Consider the following 22,443-nt stretch of genomic DNA (forward strand, 5'->3'; position numbering starts at 1 on the left):
AATGCAAAGAGGTCAGGCTTGCATCCTATCTCTCCACTATCTTTGCATAGGTTTGTACCTTGATGAGTTATTACAGATCTAACTCATCCAACTTTAAAGACCATATAACAGATCCACCATCTGCTGTGTCATGGGTATCATGGGCTCTAAATGCTCCCTATAATAGCACCAAGAATTTTCCAGCAGGTCGAAAGCAACCTCCTATATTGTCAGTTTATCTTTACCACTTCTGTATGCCTTAATAATACCAAGAGAGCCAAGAATTTGGCCACCAGTTGGAAAATCAGGACAAGCATCCCTTCTCTTCGCTATGCTCCCTCTTTTTGATGATGACCAGATGGATCAGGAGAACATACAGAGACAGTCGAAAGATCTATGGAATTACGAAAGGGATGGAAGAAAAGTCTTCAAGGTATTAGCAACCGTCTTGCAAACACACAACAGGCCCTGAACATATGCCATAATCAATTTTTAACGAGCACACTCTGAATTCATCTCTGTTGTGCCAACTTCATTGTTCCCTTCAGTCGATTTCACTATGGCTTGATCACATTCCTTCTTCGGCTTCGTCTTCAGAGCTCATCCTCCCCAGTCCACCGTCTTCACTGATGCTGCTGCTTTTACATCATCTTTTGCATTGTCGCTCCGTTCCGTTCGAACTTCTCGACCTCGTCCTTTAGCACCTTCATCCTCAACAACTTCAATTTCTATCTTCTTCTTTGTCGTTTTCACTTCTCAAGCTCATCAACTTCTACATTACCTTCGGCCTCTTCTTTTTCGTCCTCACTTCATCCTCTTCCAGGCGCGCTGTCGAAGAAGGTGAAGATTCAATCACAGAAGTTGTAATTCTGGACTAAAGAGCTCGCCTCGCCATGGTTGTTGAAACTATCGCAACATTTCGTTCCTCCCCTTCACACATTATCAATCATTATCAGCCTTTGTTTTTATCTTCGGCTTCAAAGCTCTCGTCATTGGCTTGTTTCCCTTAGCTTCGTTTCCTTGCTGTTTTCGCCATCTTTTTCTTCCCCTATTCTTCCTATTCTCCTCGTGTCTTTCTTCTGTCACCTTGATCTCTGTTGTCCCGTAGAGCTATTTTGATCCCTCTTCCAGCCGCTTTTTTGCCTCCAAACTCCCTCTTTCAAAAATAGTCCTCTTGCTTTTTCTTTCTCACGCCCCCTTTTGCCTCTTCCCCAAATTTGAAAAATATCCCTTAGATCTTTGAAAGTTGAAAGCATTAGAAAGCCTCTGTATTCTGAAAATTCAAGCAGCTGGCTTCGACGGTTCAGACCTAAAGAACCTACAACCCCTCCCTTCCTGTGCAATTTATTTGCCAGCTTTTCAATATCCTTGTCGGTAATCCTTAGTTGGAGCAATCTGAAGAACATTCAGGAAATTTCCTCTATACAGAGCCCTGAAGCCATCCTTGCTTCATAGGTCTGAGATGGCCAAAGTGAAACCCTTTCTTGTATTGTTTGAGTTCACCATTGATAAAATCTTACAGCATTCAAGTGGAGCTACCACTATCCGTGAAACAGCAGCTGAGATGCATCCTGAAAGAAGGTGTTGAAGAATCCTCTGTTTTGATCTGTGATAACCAACTCATCCCTTCTTACTATGCCTTCCAGATGACAATGGAAAGGACATATCAACATCTCCAAGGTCAACCATAGCTGAAAGAAAAGATAGTAAAAGACCCCTCTTTATAACAACTAAGTATGCACAAAATATCAACTCCCACACACAAATTTTGGGTGAATTTCACACCTCGAATGCACAACAATACGACTCCCTAGCTTCATCTGCATCCAATTCACCGCGATCCGCAGTGATCTTACCCACACAGCCATACCTGCAGAAAATTTCTTCCAATAAGAACTTACACACTGCACTAGTGGTCTTCGTTCTCAAAGATCTGCCCTCAACATGATTGGTAAGATCCTCTCTAGCCAAAACAATATACCTCATCTGCCATAGACCCATAGGCATAGTAACCAAGTCAACTACCCACTTATAATGAATGCATAGCGGATAGGTCGGATGAAGCTCATCTCGATGACGCACTACCGAATACATCTGGCAATCTCTACAAGTCTCTACAAAGTGAGAAACATCTCTATACATGCCTTTCCACCAATATTTCTCCTTGATTTTCTCATAAGTAGCCCACACTCCTCTATGACCAGCCCAAGGACTCTCATGAAACTCCCTCATCACCTGTAACTGTGTCTCTCTATCGCAGACAACCCGCAAAGGTAATCCGCCTCTTTTCTTCGGATGCTTCCAAAGAAATCCGTTCTTGAGAAAATAACCATAGGCTTTCCTTTTGATCTTCTTAAACTCTTCATCTGTCCATTCATCTCTTTTGCTTAGTGTACTAAGGTACTTGTCAATCTGCAACCAATCTCCAACATAGAGTTCTTCTATGAAAGCCACAATATCATAGACATGACAAATATGATCAACCATAGCGGCTGAAATTTCTGCATCATCCTCTTCTGCAAATAGTGTCTCCTCATCATCATATCTGGCTCTAGACAGCATATCTGCCCACTGGATTATCCTTCCCTGCTATGTGTTTAAATTTCGTATTTAATGACTTGATATATGCAATCCATCTCAGCATAGCTATATCCGGAGTAGAGCAACTCGTAATCATACCAATCAATGGCAAGCAATATGTCTCTACCACAACTGAAGCTCCAATAAAGTACTCCTTGTCACATTTGAGAGCCGTAACAATCCCCAGTAACTCCCTCTTAATTTGCGGATATCTCCTCTGTCTCTCGTTTAGGACTTTCGCCCCAAACCGAATAGCATACATGTTTCCATCTGCATCATCTTGACCCACAGCCCAACCTATGCCAATTGGACTAGTGTCAACTGTCAATACAATAGGCATTCCGCAATTATAATCCGCTTTCCTGAGAGTAGGAGCAATCAACAATAGCTTCTTCAATTTCCGCATGGCTCTAGTGTGGCTCTCATCCCAATAGAATTTCTGCCCCTTTCGAAGCAGCTGATATAAACAATCTGCTATGTGTGCAAAATGGGGTATCCAAATCATATAAAACACACAAGCTCCAATGAATCTCCGTACCTCTGAAGTGGTAGAACAATACTCCACAATCTTGCCTATAGCATCCACCTTATCAGGTGAGGGTTTCCTGCCATAATATCCACACATATGTCCAACAATGACAACCTCATTCACTCCAAAAACAGATTTTTTCCCTGATAGTGTCAAGTTCACTTCTTCTAACCTGGCCAAAATCTTCTCACAAGCTGAAATATGATCAGCCACAAAGTATCTGCATCCCTGCTCATTTAGACTCTCATTCTTCTCTTCTTCTACACACCCCTTAATGGGCACATCATCCAAGAAAGGCATGGTAAGCTGAGGTATATAATCACGAAGAACCTTATGCATGGCATTCATCATATGCACAACAGAATTAGTGGCACCTTGAGGTAAGGTACACATCCTGACAAGCCCAATAGGAGTTCTCATAGTGATTATGTCCCTGCTTTCCAAAGCCAGCTGAAACTGATCATATCCTGAATACAAATCACCTAAAGAATAGATGGCACGTCCAGCAAATGCTTCTGCAAACTCATCCACAACTGGACCTATACCAACATTCCTGATAGTAACTCTGTTTACTGGCTGCATGTCCTGTATAAATCGGAGAGTACCATTCTTCTTTGGAACCGTAAACCACCTGTTTGAGTATGGTGCAGATGAAGGCTCAAGAATTCCCATCCTGATTTTCTCATTCAACAAATCAATCAGCTTTGACAGGTGTGCCTTAGGCACTGGAATAGGTCGGAGGTTCCATGGAATATGAGGAATAGTAAAGATCACCATAGGAGCAACAATATCTGGGTTCACACATCCAATCTCATGCGGGAAAAAAGCAAACCCCCTTCCATGTCGCTCAAGCATCTCCTGAAAGCATTGCTTCTCTGTGGGTAGCAAGAAATCACCATTTCCAATTTTCAATTCAGCAAGAGTCTCTGCTGAAAATTTATGGCCTATATGCTCCGAATTCCTCAAAATTGGCTATTTGGCAGCCCTCTCTATTTGTTGATCACTGTCAGGTGGAAGCGGTACAGCTACCGGCTTCACCTTCTTATCCACAGTCTTGTATTTCGTGTCAACCCTGGCTTCATTATAATCCTCTACATTACTCAAATTTTGCTGTAAATCAGCAATTCTGCACTCCAATGGCTGAATATCCTCAGCCCTCTGCTCTATGGACTGTATAGGAACAGCCCTAAACTCTGGATGCTGAAATATTTCAGCAGTAAACTCTGTTGGCTGAAAATTTTCAGCCCTCTGTGTCTCTGTAAGCTGATCATAATCAGCCGAAAACTCTGTTTGCTGAATTTCTTTAGCACTCAACACTTTTTGCTGAATCACCTCAGCCTCTAACTCAATCTGTGACACAAAATCTGCAATTTCATGAAACATGTCCAGGGATTGCACTAATACATTACTGTGACAACTCTGCATATCAGTTTTCAGCATATTTTCCATCTCTATCATCGTATCTGTACAAATCGTACTATCATACATCCCATCTATATACTCATCATTCTCTAAAATTCCTGCATTTTTCAAATTTTTCTCCTTCATGCATATGTACTGCCTGGCAGCTCTAGGCAACTTAGAAGTCTTCTGATAACTCATCAAACTATTTGCTGAAATTCCAACAAAACTGGAGGAGAAAACACTGCTGCCAGGAGGCGAGAACTCAAATCTCCTCTGCTCTGTACCACCGTCGTCTCGCGAAACAACGGTACCTAATGAAAACCCGAATCCCTCACAGTGGGCAAAGGTGCATCTCTAAGAGTATCTCTGTTTCTAACATGGTTCACACACACAGTCATAAACTGAACTGCTCTCATGCCATCTTTACTGCGAATCCGTGCATAAGCAGATCCATCATCCATTACCTTTGTTTCCATGCGCATCTCTGTGATGAATGGCTGTCCAAGAATTATGGGATAAGAACATGAATCCTGCACAAAGAAATGGAAATCCTTCTCTACATCTCCAATAGAAACCCTGACACTGGGACAGGCAGCATACAAATCACCTGCAGTGTTGTTGGCGGCTCTCATACGCCATCCATGCTCTACATCCATAGGCCATCTGTTACTCTCATAAACTCCACGAACTATGAGATTAATCTCTGAACCATGATCCACCAAAGCAACATAAGGCACTTGTTTCTCTCCAATTTTTACCATCGTTTCTATAGTTGCCCTAGCCCAATGACTCCGCGAAAAGTGACTACGCAGTATCAAGACACGCTCATCAGTTTCAGCATAATGCATAGGCTGAACCCTCTTCTCTATCTGTGGAAAAACAGAAGCATTCTCAACCATAACCTCATCCTCATCCTCATCCAACTCCCCAATCAAAACTCCCTGTGTAACAGTAGTAGGCAATGCATGTCTTTTCCTCTTCAGGACCTCTTGAAACTGATCTTGAAACTCTCTTTTTGAGATGCTCAAAACCTCAAAAATAGTAAAAGTCACCTCACTGCCAAGTATCTTGTCATTAAAGATTTTCTTCATGTCCGTAGATGTATCAATATCAGACATCAATCTAAACCCTGGCTGCTTTCTCTCTCTAGGCTCTTGCCTCTTTTCTCTCTTTTGAGCATCTTCCATCTGTCGTTCTGGCCCTGGTCTCAAAGATGGTCCTGCAGTAGGTGGAGTAACAAACTCACCCCCTCTAGTCTTTTTAGCTGCACTTGGATTTTCTTCATCCCTCTTACGCTTCTCCTCAACAAGTACATCTGCTCCCTGAGACTTAGCCAAGTAGGTATAAATAGAGTACCTGTCAACAGGCGAATCCCAACATGTCTCAGATCTGATGCTAGAGCCTGCACTAGTCAAAACAGTTTGCTGAATTTTTCCCTTGTTTGCAGTCTCCATAGCATAAGTCCATAATGCTGACTGATTCTCTGATCCCTTCTCAATCTGAACTCCATATGCAGAAGCATCTCCTCTACCTGCCACATAAGAAGTACGCGCAGCCATGTCATCCACTAACTTCTTCATTCTGCCTTTCCCAAAGTTGGTAGCAAGTGGAGCTCCTGTTTCAGTCAACCAAATCTTACCATCTTGTCCCCAAAATACCAAATTCTTCCTCCTTGCATCCTGAAAAGATTCACAATCCCTGCAATGCTGATGGTCCGTACTATCGCACCAAATACATCTTCGATCTCTCCTAGGTGCACTAGGAGCACTCCTAGGTGTAGTAGGAGCACTAGAAAAAATAGTAGGCGCAGTCGAAGCAAACTGCTCTTTCAATTTTCCCACCAACTCCACTTTAACTGACTCCAGTGTCAAATCCGTTATGCCTTTGATTATGTCATCAAGAGAGGAAGGCACCGATGGAGCGGATGGTTTTGGAGCGGAAGGAACTGGCATCGGTCATGGAACAGAAGGAACAGGAGGAGTAGAAACAGTAGGCACTGGCAAAGGCCAAGAAACTGGCTGCGGAGGAGAAGAAATAACAGGGATAGAAGCAGGCATAGGAGCAGATGACGGTGTCGGTGTCATAGAACCATTCTGTAGGCGGGTCTTCCATATCCTTCTCTTGGTCAAAGTCGAGACTGCTTCCTGGGCATCTTGCCAATCCGTTTTAAGTCCCATAGGCTTTGTGCGATCTTCAAGAAGCTCTCCCAATTCTTCCTGAAGAGCAGGATCTGCAGCTTGCAAGAAAAGCTCAACTTTCTCAACATCCAATGCTCTTTGTTCAATGGCATCAAGCTGACTATACCTCTCTTCAAATTCTCGAATCAACTCTGAAGTAGCTAAACCTTTGTTTGGCATGTAGACCCACTCTCGGAATGACCGCCGTGTAGCCATCCCAAAGTCCTCAAGGAAATACTCTTCTTTCAGGGCTTTCTTAAAATCTTGCCAATGCGAATTTTGAATAAAAAGATCAGTCACTTTTTCCCTCAAGGCGAGTGTGACAAGACGAAGGAAATACTTACTCATAAGTCCAGCTGGAACTCCAAAAAACCCCATCTTGATCTCATATGTCTTCAAATATGCTGAAACATTATGGCCATCAAATAACTTCTTCTCATTCTCAACTGCTTCAATCGCCTTAGTCGCACTAATTGCATTCTCCTGCTCCGAATATAGTTGCCTTTGCTGAGACAACTGTTGTTGATGCAATTGCTGCTATTGCTGCATATACAATTGTGTCTGCTGATTTTGAAGCTGTATATACATGGACATATTCTGCAAAATCTACTTTAGATCATCTGTTGAAGTACTTGACGCAGCAGTCATTGATGGAGCTGAAGTAGAGGACGCAGCTGGAATTGTAGAAGAGGCTGAAAATGATGCTGAAGTATCCCCCATCCTGAAATTTCTGCAATGCATCCTTCAGATAAACATCTTTGACTTCTTCTTATGCTGCTTGTTTTCTTGTGATCGTCCCTCATTGGCTTAAGATGAACTTAACCCACTTTGTAGCAGGTTTGTTTAGCTAGAATAAGTCCCCCCCAAGTAGATCAGGAAGGCAAAGAAACTTGTGCCATCAGTTGATCCAGTAACTGAGCCCACACTATATCCACTCCACAAATTCTTTGCTCGGTACAAAGTCCTGCTGTTCCCATAGAGGACTCAAGGTTGCGCATAAGAAATTCAACAAACACTCTGCTCTGAGGAATCAACTGCCCTAGTTTTGTGATGACGGACTAGGCAGCCATTTTGCAATGTAGCCTGTGCCCTTGCAATCTTTACATGGTACGGACCCCTGCCCCAAGTAAATTAGGCATTTCGTGTTCCTTGAAGGTACTTCACAGAGCATGTTGTCACCGAGTATGAAGAAGCCTATACCCCTGCACCAAAGGCACTCTGTGTGGCCCTCTGCCTTACAAGATACACATGACACTGGGCGAGGTTGCTTGGAGATCAACCAGGCCTATTCCATCTATCGAACGAACTCGTTTACACTCTCGGGGCACTATCGGAGGGATCGACAACAAGCACAAAGACCCTGTGAGAGGGTGCTTTTAAGTGGGGACGGGGCCGAATCGAGGCGGCGGTCTGAGGGATCCAGATCAATGCCATTGTGAGCTTCCTGTAGAAAAAGCTATCAAAGAAGTAGAAACATTGCCATCCCTCGTCTGCCCCTTTCCGTCTTCGGCATGAAGATCAACAGGCTCAATTGCACCATTGTTGAATTCTTGCCTTTGTTTTAATTCCGCCGGCCTCTCGTCCTTCCTTCTTCTTTGTTTTCATCCTTATTCACTAGCAGAGCTCTTCACCTTCGATTTCGCAATGGCTTCATTAACGCCGCCTTAGTATCTGAATTCACCTCTGCTGTGCCAGATTCATTGTTCACTTCAATCGTTCATGCTTCAGCTTACTTCAATCATTGTTGACAGAGTAATCATGCCTCCCTTCCAAAAGCTCAACGTTTTTTCCTCTCCCTCCTTTCGGACCAGAAAAGCGGCTTTTCCCACTCCTTTCGTTCATTTCTTTTTCTTCCCCAGTCGGACAGCTCTATTTTTACTGCACGGTGGCCAAATTTTCTCCATGTCATCCCAGTTGGTAACAATACCATGCTCAATGGGATACTTTAAAGTCAATATTCCTCGTTTAGATTGAGCTTCATCACCAACATAAGCATCCTTCTACCCCATACCAACCATAACACCAATGTGCCATGGTCGGCCTACAATACTTGGAAATATAGCTTGAGGAGTATCATCTACTTTATTGGCTTTGCATAGTCCATGAGTAACCATACCCTCAGTGAGACTATTTGGAAGCATTTCTACTTTCTGCATTCTGTTATACATTTCCAATGCATCATCAAATCTTTGTGCCTTGATGAGAAAGTCTATAACACGATTGTACGTGAAGCTAGCAGGCTCACAACCTAGATCACTCATGCGATCAAATAGTTGCAAAGTCTCCTGAATGTGTTCTTGTTGGGTATATCCTCCAATCAAAGAGCTCCATGTCACAACATCTCAATTGGATAGTGTATCAAAAATAACATGTGCATCTGGTAGGTTTCTATACTTGGCATACATGCCAACTAGAGCATTACAGATAAGTTCCTCTTGCTCCAAACCCTCTTCACTATACTGCCCACGCAGAACAAAAGTTTAAACACAACTAAATATGTACAAAGTATCAAATCCCACACACACAACTTTTGGGTGGATTCCACACCTCGGATGCGCAGCAATACGACAACGTAAATATATAATCATATTTATAAAAAAGCGGATATATTCATATTGTGTGTCTATACACGCGTGTAACTGCGCGTCTAAAAAAGCGTTTACTCTGCAAGTTTTTTATGAGAATAGATGCGCATTTTTCCTGCAATTTAGACGTGTTGATAGACGCGCAAAACAGAGGTATGAAAAAAGAACCAGAGAGCATGTGGCTTTGCAATGGTTTTTTTCCCCCCATCAACGTCAAATTGTATGCTTATGGAAAACAGAGAACGATTATTTCGAAGATTTTTGTACTGAAAACAAAACAATGTATGTAGAACACGAAATTTCATATATATATAGATGAAACGTTTTAACATGATGAGTTCTAGTGCTTGTGACCTCAAGCATGGTCACGGTCGCAAGCACTAGTAGCTGAAAGTAATACATATCAAAAATGAAAACTACAAGCCAAGGGGAGGCATGCATGCATGGGGCTCCTCTACATCTCCTCAGAAGAGGCATCATCGTCACTACCACCACCGTTGCCTGTGTCGCTGCCGCTGCCACCACCGCTACTGCTAGTCCCCCCTTTGCTATCCTCAACTGCATCAGGGTTTGCCTACACAAAGGATTAAGATATATAAATACCATTACAAACAATAAATTAGAGTTACCTATACTTTTCATGTAAAAAATAAAACATACCTCTTTTGGTTGTGGAATCCTCATGGTACGATTATATTGCTCCTTCGTGATGAGTCCCTCCTCGTAGAAATTCTACCAAGTGGACGCCCGGTTATGACCTCGATGGTAGCCTACCTCTCTAGGAGTAGGCATCCTACCAATGATATGATACTACAAAACAATTTGAACATACAACGTATTAGAACACACTACATAATGAAGTGAAACAAATTACAAATTTAATTTAAAAAAAGAAATCAAATAATACTTACAAACTCAGCCTCCCATGACTCCCTGCCATCCAATCCATAATGCGACGATCCCATGGTTTCCATCTGGATACATTGCGCCTCTGCATACTGATGACTTGTCCTTTTCTTTGCTACTCTCTTCTTAGACTCTTTCCACTCCCTGCGGTGGCAATTGGGTGGTTGGCCATATCTAGGGCACCCCTGCTCTTGTCTTCGCTGCAGTGACTCATTGGCGCACGTCATAAGGTGAGACCTCTTGTTATGAAGCGCGTCTCTCACCTTTGACCGTCCCCAATCATCTGAGAATCGTGAATTCTTAGGATTAGGGTACCTTCTATGTACTGCCCGCATCACCTCTTGCCACAAACCATTTTTTTTTGTGCTTGAAGGGAATCATGCAATCTTTATATGTGGCATGCACGACACTCCTCATGTAGGCTATCACTTCCCTCCCCTCAAAGTCATGCAATATACCACTAACATCAGTGACAGAGTAGTACATTTGTGGAGGCTCACCTCTCTCATTTCCCGGTGAGGGTGATCGAGAGCCACCTCCTAGGCAACCCCCACAAAGCCCTCGACCTTCTCGTCCTCCCACATGACTCTCCCTCCTCCCTCGATGAGCACTACCCTCTACCTCACTCGATGCACGTGCTTCTACAGATGCACGTGCTTCGGTCGATCCATGTACTTTAGCTGATCCATGTGCATCAACTGATCTATGTGTATGCTTAGTGCGTGGAGTATCTATTAGTAGAGGTGTACCAAGGTTTGGTGTGCCAAGGTTTGGTGTTTATCCAGCAGTGCTAGGCAAAGATGTGATAGGTATCCCAGACATGACACTGAAAACCTCCTCTATAGTGGGAGGGCGACCAAGATAATTGGTCATCTCCCCCATGAATTGCTCCTTGTTTGGAAAACCTCCAAAAAAGCTACAAACACCTCTAGAAAACTCCGCTAAGGTGTTGTTCATGCGTTCCAACTCAGGATCAGTGTTGGAAGATCCAGGATTCCACATCTACATAAGAAAAATCATATTACCCTGTGCAGATAAAACATATTACATGATGCGTCTATATCTGTGTCTCTGTGCGCGTCTTTTAGCGCGTCTATTTCAGCGTCTATACCTGCGTCTACACTGTCATCTAGACGCGCTGACAAACACGCACAGTCGAACCATATTTTTCAAATTTTTATAAAAAACGCGCAAAAAAACCTCCATAGATAAAAGTCTATAGCATGAGAGAGAGAGAGAGAGAGAGAGAGAGAGACAGACAGACAGACAGACAAATAAACAGAGAAAGCAAACAAGATTGAGAGAGAGAAGAAGAACTCACCTTCTTTGCTTGTTCCGACGGGTGGCGGCTAGGTTGCAAGCTCCTTGTCCTCCTTCTCCCTTCCCTTGGTAAGTTTCTTGAATATTCTTCTCTTCCTTGTTGTTTGGCTCTTGTTCTTTACTCTTTGGCTCTTCCTTCCTCCTGTCTGTAAGCGCGTGTATATGCACAGATAAGACATATTACATGCGCTGGTAGACGCGCAGTTACAACCCCCACTGATTAGATACTAGCTTTTGGTTATTTTTGGATCAACATGACATGACTTTCCTAGTCTTTCAATATCAAAATATTTGCCTCCATGTTGTAAGTATCAATGCATGCATTTAGGGATCAAATATGACATATATACCAAATGAAATCACAGTTGTCCTTCTAATCCAGGTGTAATTATGTCGTCATCTTCTACTAGTATGGCACATGCTGAGTCAACAAACAGTACATCCTCCAGTGAGGATGAGACATTGCATCTTCACAATCGAGACGCTTGGCTATGATGGAAAATCAAATGTATGTGTGATTGTTGTCGAGGATGTTTTTTTCGAGCACATCGAATCACAATGTCACACCTCACAATGTACGGAGAGTGGGACCAAGAAAAAGACCCAGTAATTTTTATTGCTTTATTTGCACAAATATTATTGGTCTATGTTGCGTCTTCACCATTAAACAAAACCTCATTTTTTTAATTGAGTAGGATGCAGTACCATATCCTCAAATGGTCCCTCCAGGGCGTCGAGAGGCTGTGAAGCGTCGACGTGAAGGAGACAGAGTCCTCAAGAAGAGTAGAGACTGATGACGACGATAGCAGCCCTCTTCAAATGCCCCATCAAGTTTTGGAGGAAGAGATTTTGGACAACATGGTGCACGATTTATTTTCCCATGAGGTTCGGGGGGAGGGTGCCACTAGAGAGACAGATGACCCGCTACACATAGCGTTGAAAACTCCATTGTACGAAGGTTGCACCTACTCCGTTCTACGTGCATCTCTCGAGATATTGAACTTACAAACCATTTATGAATGGAGTAAAGCTAGCTTGAATGCATTATTGAAGTATGTATCATTTGATATTAATTCATAAATGCATCTAGACAATATTCGCGGTTTGTTAACTCTGTTTGCACAATATATGCAGGTTATTATCACAAATGCTTCCAAATGGAAATAAATTACCAACTAGAAGGGAGCAAACAAGGTGTTTCCTGACATCTCTTGGAGGTCTCGATTACGTTAAAATCCATGCATGTGTCAATGATTGCATCTTGTTTCGTGGGGATCATGCATCTGCACGACAGTGTCCTATTTGTGGTGAACCAAAATATAACCAGGAGATGAAATCAATGGATATGCCTCGTAAGTTTTTGCGACATTTTCCTATTATTCCACATATTCAACTTATGTTTAAATGTGAATCTATTGCGAGACTCATGTCATGGCATGCTAGTCACCATTCAAGTGATGGAAAGTGGAGAATTCCTTCAGACACACCAGCTTGGCGACACGTAGACAATTTGTAGCCTACTTTCAAAGAAGAGCCCAGAAATTTGAGATTTGATCTAGGATTAGATGGAATAAATCCATTTGGCATCAAAAGCACCTCATATAGTGTATGGCTAGTGGTATTGGTAAACTATAATATCCCTCCGTCCATGGCAATAAAAAAAGAACATGTAATGTTGTCCCTTTTGATTCCTGGAAAACACAAAGTTAAAAACATGGACGTTTACTTAGAGCCTTTGATCGAGGAGCTAGAAATGCTATGGAGAGGTATTGAGGTGCAAGATGTGAGTGCATCATTGTCCTCTAGAGATTTCACTTTAAAGGGCATGTTGTTGTGGACCATGCATGACTTTTCAGGCTATGGAGAGTGTTCAGGTAGTTGCATACTCTATTTGATTCATTCTTACCCTTAATCAAATATATGTCATCATTAACCCACTTGTTTTTACAGGTTTAACTACATCAGGATATCATGCATGTCCAATTTGCGGTCCCTCTCTGGTTTCTTCTAGACCGACATGCTTGAAGAAGGTTATCTATGACAATCATCATCGTTTTCTTCCTATTGACCACCCCAAATATGCACCTCCCACTAATGGAAGAACTCCACAATTTCTGACCATTCAAGATTGGAAGGACACTTGGACACACGCCAATGATCATCCTCCACTTGGCATGAGTCGGTAACTAGTTTAATTCTTTTGTTTGTCTTTAAAGTACACTCCATTATGAGAACAAGAAATAATATATTGTTTGTGCCTTAGATTCTCTATATTTTTTCATCTCCCATATTGGACTGAACTCAAGATCAATCACCTGTTGGACCCCATGCATATATTCAAGAATGTTGCCTCTACATTATGGGATCACTTAATCGGGGCTCGTGATTTTGTCAATGTAAGGGAGGATTTACGTAGCATTGGACATATGAGACGAGCTTGGCCACGTATCAGACCCAAAGGAAAGATCGAGTTACCGCGTGCACCTTGGATGTTGTCGAAGACCGAAGAAAAGATGGTGAAGCAACAGATATGTAGCTTTCGAACTCCCACAGGATATATGAGATGCCTCAAGGGAGCCTTCATAAAGAAAAAGAAAAGAGGTGTGGAGCAACTATCCGGTTTAAAGTCTCATGATTGGCACAAAATGATTCAGGTAAGGATTTTCATAGCCATAAATGTATTAATTAGTGGAGTAACTATGTAGACTAATTAACAATGTATGAATATTTACATACAGTTCATCCTTCCTACTAGCATATCCCATTGTGTTTTGAAAGATGTGCGTGATATCATTTACAAGATGGGTGAGCTCGCAAGGTATGTATACTTTATACTTATTTTTTAGGTTACCTATTACGTACATCACATAGTAAACCCACTTGAATTTATGGACAAAACTAATCATCGTTCTCAATTGCATGTTGGTAGATTTGTGAGTTTGAAGGAAATCGATCCAAATACGTTGTAAGAGGCTCGAGTATTGTCCATTGAGGTGGTTTTTTTGGTGGAGGAAACTTTTCCTCGCTCCATTTTGACTACTCAAGTACACTTACTCGTACATCTGATTGATGAGATCGCAATTTGTGGGGTAGTTCATGCAAGGTGGATGTTTTTTCTAGAGCGCTTTATGATAACCCTAAAAGATTTTCTAAGGCAAAATGCACGGCCCGAGGGAAGCATGGCTGAGGGTTGGTTAGTGCAATCATCCCTTGTACAAATCTCTGAATATCTTACTAAAGTGGACTCCTCTTTACCACGACTATGGAAAGATGATGAAGATTTGAGGATGACCTCTATAATACCTCAAGGAAAAGGAAGGAGCAAAGTGCTAATGAAAGAGGAACTTCGTAAGTTAAATGTATTTTGTGTGCTTAACAGCGAAGTAATGAGCAAACGGGTGACACTATCTAAAGAAGCAAGGGCAAGAAGAGTAAGCGAAAGGCAAGCATTTGGTGCTAGACATGGATGTAATGTCCCATATCCAGAACATTTAAGTGCGCTTCCACGTCATATTGATATAGATTGGCTACATGAAGAAATGGAGAATATGGAAAAAGAGGAGGCGATGGATATATCGCAAGAGGAGTGGGAATACGCACGAGGTTGCTTATCAAAGGTGAGACATACTTATAATTAAATTATCTTTAGTTATATATTATATAATAATTTCACATGTTTCATCTTTAACTAAATCATTAATATGATCTCAACAATGTACTACTAGTGCACATTGTTCAATGCTATTTGGTGTGAAGGCAAACATTTTCGAACTCAACGTATAGATGATAAGAGAAATACCTATGATTATGGTATCCTTGCAAACTTCCAGGATACCAATGGCACCATGGAAGGTTATTGTGGCTTGATCCAAGATATTTTGAAGCTTGACTTTAGGAGATTTTTTATATATGTGCTAGATGTGAAGTGGTTTAAAGAAGTAGTAACAACGGGTGAGCATTGCACAATTAGACGTCATCCAAGTGGTTTTGTAGTGATTGATTCTACAAAATTTCACCAAGGCAAGAATGACACATTCGTACTACCTCAACAATGCGAGCAGGTATACTAGAAGCTATTTATTTTTATATATATTACTTCCTGATACATTCTCAAAATACAATAAATATCTAAGTTGCTTACTTTTTATTTTTTAAATGCAGGTTGTGTATCACCCACAATGGTAAACAATAATCGATGGTGGCACGTCATCCCCATATCTAATCATTCAAAACCAATATATGGCAATGCTACCAACATAGAGATAGTTGATGACAATCCAACAATCAATGATGATACAATCAATGATGATGCACATGATAATACCATGATCGATGATATACATGATGCAGTGTAAGATGATCCCCGAGAGGATGTTCAAGGAAGCGCAGAAGAGGATAACAATATGGTTGCAGATGATGATGAAGAATTTGAGCATAGCAATACATCTGACAGTGGGATAGACTTATTTGTTTCATTGCCTATTGATAACATAGACCTAGAGGTAGATAGTCTAGCAAGGGCCGATCTCATTGAAGATGAGATTGATCATTCATTGTAGCATATATAATTAGCTTTGAATGATTGGATGTATATTTGTAATACTCAGAAAGAAGTAAATTTGGTAATGTATTCAAACAAATACTAGTTGTTAAGATGTTTGGTCATATTTAGGGACTTTATGAGAAATGAAAAATATGTGCATTTATTTTCGCATCTATAGGCGTGTTTATAAACGCGGGTATATAGACGCGTTCTGTATACTAGCGTGAATAGACGCGCTGATACATGCGCTTATAAACGCGCCCACTATTTCGCATGTACAGTGCGCGTCTATAGGGCCTTTCTCTTCTAGTATATGAAACTTGGGTCATGTGTCTAACAAGTCTATCTTGGTTTCTTTTTTAGACTTTTCATCATCTACAATTCAATTAGTTAAGATCCAAAAATCCTTAACACATTTGTAAAACTAATTGTTGTATTTTAGATGGGTAATTTTTGCCTACAAACTTTAGCTAAGTTAGTTAATATCATGTAGCAAGAATGTGTGGGTTGTGGAGGAGTGTCTTTGCTTGAATAGAGATGGGAAACCCCTCCTTTTTACCTTAGTTTAGAGTTAGTCTATGAGTTAGAAGGATGATTGCAATCAGCTAGATAGAGTTATGGAGGGCTATGATTGGTCCTAGATATAGTTGAAATTGATGTTTGCTACAGTTCTTTACCTCTCTTTTGACTTCAATTCAGTCTCTTTCTCCCTGAGATTACTCTTTGGAGTTGTGGATTGTTGTTTGCTTGTTGTGGGCTCTAGATAGAGTTGATGTTGTAGATCTTCAATAGCAATAGAGGAGAGGGAAAAAGGAATAGTCGACTCTAGTGAGTGCAGGGAGTTGAAGTAGCATGGTAGTTTGTGCCCCCTTCTTTAGGATCATTTTAAGCTATACATGTAGGCATGCATGCATGCATGTTTGTATGTATGTATGTATGTATGTATGTATACACACACACATATAGTATTTCTTATATGTATTACTTAGGAAATGCTCCCCCTCACTAGTGGGCTTTTTCTAATTCTTGGGGATATTAATATTGTATTATCTAGATAGGTCACGTTATGCGAAATATCAAAAGTGCTATGAATTTTCAAGTCAAAAGAGTAATATAAATTATCACAATCAATTCACAAGATTGTTAAAGTAATCAAGGTAGGTTAAAATAAGTTGGGTTTATGAGATAAAATAGGCTCGAGAATAGGTACAATACATGTGTCAAGGTGGAGGATACATGGTTTTGAGATAGATTTTTTGCATCTCAAATACCAAAAAGTGAAAAAGCCTTTGACAAAGAGTGTGGTATACTAAGCAGAGCTCTTGGGTGGGAATGAGGTGGTCTTGAGTTGCTATCCTCACTCAACAAAAGCATTTTGTTCCCACTTAGGATTTATGTTTTGTGTCCTGTTAGAACTTTCATTTTCGTTTGTGTCTCACAGGTGGAGAGTAAGCCTATCCTAAATTGTATTTCTAACATGAAACCATGGAGTTTGAGGGTGACTTTGTGTCAAATTCTAAGCCTCATGGTAGCTTATGATTCAAACTAGGACGAATGTTACAAAATGCATTCTTGATGGTAGATACAAAAACCTTCAACTTATGATTTTGGAGGGTTGTTTGAATCGAATTGCATCTATTTACAATCTTTATAATAAAAATGATATAGATTTAAGGGTTTAAACCTTTATTTGTTAAATACTCAAGGTATTTATTGAAAAATTCGCAGTCGATTTTGCATTAAACCCTAGTTTTTCGTGCAGATTGAAGTGGGGTTTTCTTCAGCTCCTGAAAACTAGCATCAGCATTAAAAATGAAGGTCAAGAAATGGCAAATGATCCCATTTGGGTATAAAGTGACATTAGGATAAAGGATTTATTAGGGGCAAAAAGACATTATATAGGTATTTAAGCTAAAGAATTATACAATGTGTGAAGACATACATTATGTAGGTATTCAAGCTAAGGAATTATACAAGGTGTGAAGAACTTGTGGGTTCCGTGTAGACTGAGCTTCTTGGAAAATGTGTGAATTGATTAAACCAGCGTTTGTTTGCGTGCCAAGCAAAGGGGGTTGAAAAGGGAGATTATCTACGGACTGCTTGGGTGGTGGACAATTTGTCTGTGGCATTAATCCTCTGGTGCCTGATGGAGTTGGGTTTTGTGAGATTAATCTCACTCTTAATCAGTCAATCAAGCTAGCAACGAGTCATTTCTCTTCTGATTTGCCGATTTTTGTTGGGTTAAGTGCCAATCGTGATCGCTCAATGGCATTCCGTAGCTCATGCAGTCTCAACCATTTAAGCTGCTTCAATCACTCGCTGTGCTTTTTTGATTGCTGATTCTTGTCGCATTACCTGCAGTTCTTAATCACCCAAAGTTGCTTTGGCATTACAAGTAATCTCTCTTGCAAATGCGGACAATCGCTGATCAGAATCGTTGCTAGCAAATTATGCCGGAGTAACGCCAATTTTGATCACTTGCAAAGTGTCCGATCTGGGAATACAATTGAAATCAGTCTGGGATTAACTGCAATTATTGATCGAGTTGTTGTATGATTACAGACACAATCAGCTCAGTCTGGGTTGATTGCAGTATTCTCTCACAGTAATCCTTTATGGTAAAATGTGATTCCATTTTTTTCCCCTTTTGATTGTTACAGAAGAGAGACAAGAAGCAGTAAATGGGGGGGGGGGGGGAAGTCCGTAGAGGAATGGTGTGTTTTAATTAATTGAACTGTGGAAATTGGAATGATCAAGGGGAGAAAAACCAATCAGTGTGTCATAATTAGACATATCCCGCTGCTGTCTCATCACAGTAAAACTAAAGAAATTACACTTCCTTTTTCACCGCCGGATATTAAACTTGATGTTTTTGAACGACCCACCAACCTGCAGGTTTTCTTTTTTTTTTTCTTTCCCCTCTCTATCATATCAATGGCATCCACTACCATACATAAAACTAGAGCTGCCATACTATCAATGCCATCTAGTAGACCTCCCTAATAGTTCAATCGGATACCATATATACTAATAATTGATCAATCTAGAACGCCTTCCTAATAGTTCAATCTGATTTGAAAGCATCTACAGCTGCTATTTTCTGTTTGTGCGCATGATTAAGAGGTGGATTTAACATGATTTGTCTGTATGTACTAAGCAGTTTGGCACAATTTCATATACATTTATATCAGAAAGCTTAATTAACATACCATCTATCCAATATAACAAGATCAAGAGATGGATTTAACATGATTTGTCTGTATGTATTAAGCAAGTTAGTACAGTAACTTTCAAGGAAATATATTATATTACAGTTAATTAACATACCACCCCATCCTTTTCTCTTAAAATTCTGATTTTTATAATTTGATGAGGCTTTGCATATTTGCAGGAATGTCGACAGCATTGCAACAATTCATATTTTATGATATGAGGTATTAATCTGATTTGCGCCCTTCTTGGGAAGAGAACGATTGGACCACCAGCAAGTAGTGCCCATTGAATTGGAAACAGTGTCTGACAGATGAAGTCCAGAAAAGAAGGAAACAAATTCTCTGCTTAAAAGGTGAACCCAAGAAAAAACAAACAACATAAGTGTTGTAATACTTTTTAGTATGGTTTAGGATCACGGAAACAATTCTATATCGTCATGAATATTAATTGTCTGCGCAGTGCAAGTCCCAGGAGCAATTAGATATTACAATTTACAGCATCATACAAGAGTTTTAAAAAATGATTAAAGCATTGGAAGCTGCGGAGGGACAACTACAAGTAGACCTCAGGGGGTACTATTGTTGGGCTGTGTGAAGTGTGTTAATTAGGGTCATGATTCAGTGAATTAGGCATATTCTTTGATGTAAAAAACAGTCTAATTAGTCAAATCTATGGCCACCCCAAGGTCTTTAAATGGAGCACTCTTTCACCATCCAGAGTGATGCAGGAGTAGGGCCATGTCTCACACTCTCTCTTTTTATTGTGGTAATACTGTATGTTACTGAGTGGGGGACACACACACACTCACTCACTCACTCACAGTTCAGTCACTCATTCACTCATTCACTCATCACTCACACTCACTCCTTACACTCACGCTCGTTACAGTCGCATCCTGCTCACCATGCTTATATCAAGCTTTGCCCCTCACCCATAACATTATAATCGTGGTAATCATGACGTCCTCCTTCAAGCTCCCATTCACCCTTCACGCCACCTCTCTTATCACTGCCTGGTTCATCATGCAGCTGCCCACGTGTGCACTGCCTGCCGCAACAGAACCACCTGCAGCTTCAGCAGCTCAAGTTAATATTATTCAGGATTCATGCAATGGTAAGTGCCATATCCGCTTTGATCATTGGTTTCTTTCTTTAATGAGATTTATCTGTTAATTATCATGTGTAATCATTACCAACCTCCACTGATTGAACACGGCTTTGACTCATTCAAGTGCACACACACGCTGCTTCAGTGGTGGTATCTGACTTATCTTCTCCTGCATGAGAGGGGCTGGCGCTATGTGCATATAAGTCATGACATCTTTTCAGTTCTGTATTCTGAAAACATAATTATGTCCTTTGCCCTCCTTGGAATTACAGATCGCAGCACAAGCCGCTACATCGGCCCTCGAAACCTTGCAATCATTAAACCTCCTTGCTGCACACACAGCATGCAAAACCGACAACACAGGGTATAACTTCCATGTACTTGAAACCTGAAATATCATGATGTCATGATGTTTATATTGTTTCAGGCACTAGCATGCTTGTGGATTTAGACTATAACCTGCGTGAATAATGTTGAATGGAGGCTTCAACCATTGTTGTGTTTTGTTTTTGATAGAGTAGGATGCTCACAGGGGGTAATCCACTACACCATCCTGGTCATCAGCAATATAAGCTACTAGTGCATACAGGAATCAGTCACATTGCCAAGCCACACGACCGTTCTGACAAGAAGCGGCGGGCACAGATTGAGAAGCATGTGGGGTCCCGGCCGCCCTTGTGCAGCAACAAATGCAATGCATGCAATCCATGTCAAGCAGTGCAGCTGCCCACTCCCAATCAGAATTACAAGGTGCCCAGAAGCAGTATGCATGTGGACTACTCCAACTACCAGCCCGAAGGGTGGAAGTGCAAGTGTGGCAGTTTAATTTACAATCCATGAACATGGGATAAGTGAATGCCCAGCCATTCTTGAAAGTCCCTGATGAGCATAGCCAATGCACTTACAAGCACTACCCTATTTGACTGATCAATATTTTATTGAACCAGTATTCATGATATTTTCCACTAACATATGCAGCTCAGGAGCTTCCTGCAATTATTGTCATTTATGGAGCTTCTAGTAGTATATGTATGAGTTATAAATAGCTCTCTCCTATATTAGTGTCTACTACTAGGGTGATTTATACTAACCACCATCAGATTACACCAAAGCATCAACTAGAACTAAGTGTTGCAAAGCCCTTATGGTGTACAAAGTTGTTCTTCATTTCTCCTCTCTTTAAATGAGGATAATATATGAAGCATTAATGAGATACAAGTTATCTTACAATCTGAAGCTATAATTCTTTATCACCAACAAGAACTTGCCATGGATTACCCTGAAGCTAAATGACAGGGTAATGCAGTTAATGTGGTTTTTAACTTAGGGCAGTGTATAAAGAGATCTGTGTTATTGAGAAATTAAGCAGTGCATAGGAGGGATCAGCTGAGAGAGAGAGAGAGAGAGAGAGAACTGGCCCCAGGAGGTGGGAGAATTAATTGCTAATCATGAATGGCTTTGCTTGTTTGCTTCACTTGAGGTGCAGTGCAGGGCCTCAATGCACTTTGATCAGTTAAGGGAGCTACTGCAAAATTATCCCCTTGCTATCACAGTTTTCAGCATTAACGTCAGTCTGGTGACATGGTTTTGGCTTTAAAATTTAGCGACTGTATCACAAACTCCTATCAGAGACTGTTGGCCGGACCTTATTAGGCTCACCCCTTTTGCTTGACATATGGTGGTGGAGCTGTTAATTAACCAACATGCACTGTACTTCTCGAAAATTTGCTTGGCAGATACAATGGACTCTGTAATTAGCTGCAATGTTTGACACAGCACAATATCGACCAGTGCTGTTCATCATCAAGACATAGATAGACTTATGTCAGTGCAAACAAAGATGATAATTCTGTGTGATCGAATAGAACAATACATGGCATGGCTAGAGCCATGAGCCATGCCATGTATTGTTCAATACTGGCAAAGAAGATGGTTTCAAGACATAACATGACAAAACGCTTGATGTCCAGGGGATGCACAGTACTCACAGGTGACAGCTTGCAGAGTTCAATGTCTTGTCATCTTATTATCCTGCCAAAGCATTACAAGTACAGTGCATGTCTACTAGCAAACTTGTTACTTAGGGGTGAGCCTATTTAT

General features: G+C 41.0%; 1 protein-coding gene across 1 annotated transcript; it reads left to right on the forward strand.

Annotated features, from left to right (window-relative positions):
- The first annotated feature begins 19,774 nt into the window (after positions 1 to 19,774).
- LOC148041254 (uncharacterized) lies at positions 19,775 to 21,485 on the forward strand. Its single transcript, XM_087687804.1, has 3 exons — positions 19,775 to 20,349; positions 20,616 to 20,707; positions 20,860 to 21,485. Exons 1-3 carry the CDS (start codon positions 20,193 to 20,195, stop codon positions 21,181 to 21,183), a joined length of 573 nt encoding a protein of 190 aa, XP_087543930.1. The 5' UTR covers positions 19,775 to 20,192; the 3' UTR covers positions 21,184 to 21,485.
- Positions 21,486 to 22,443: the final 958 nt, after the last annotated feature.

Source organism: Lygodium microphyllum, chromosome 1 (assembly GCF_053477565.2).
Source record: "Lygodium microphyllum isolate KBCC chromosome 1, Lygodium_microphyllum_v1.1.10, whole genome shotgun sequence".
NCBI lineage: Eukaryota > Viridiplantae > Streptophyta > Polypodiopsida > Schizaeales > Lygodiaceae > Lygodium > Lygodium microphyllum.

What these genes read in the sequence shown, in the direction of transcription:
- LOC148041254 (XM_087687804.1), top strand. Translation starts at nt 20,193, where the DNA reads ATGACGTCCTCCTTCAAGCTCCCATTCACCCTTCACGCCACCTCTCTT. An exon ending in TATTCAGGATTCATGCAATG is followed by an intron (nt 20,350 to 20,615) that starts GTAAGTGCCATA and finishes TTGGAATTACAG; the next exon opens with ATCGCAGCACAAGCCGCTAC. An exon ending in TGCAAAACCGACAACACAGG is followed by an intron (nt 20,708 to 20,859) that starts GTATAACTTCCA and finishes TGTTTTTGATAG; the next exon opens with AGTAGGATGCTCACAGGGGG.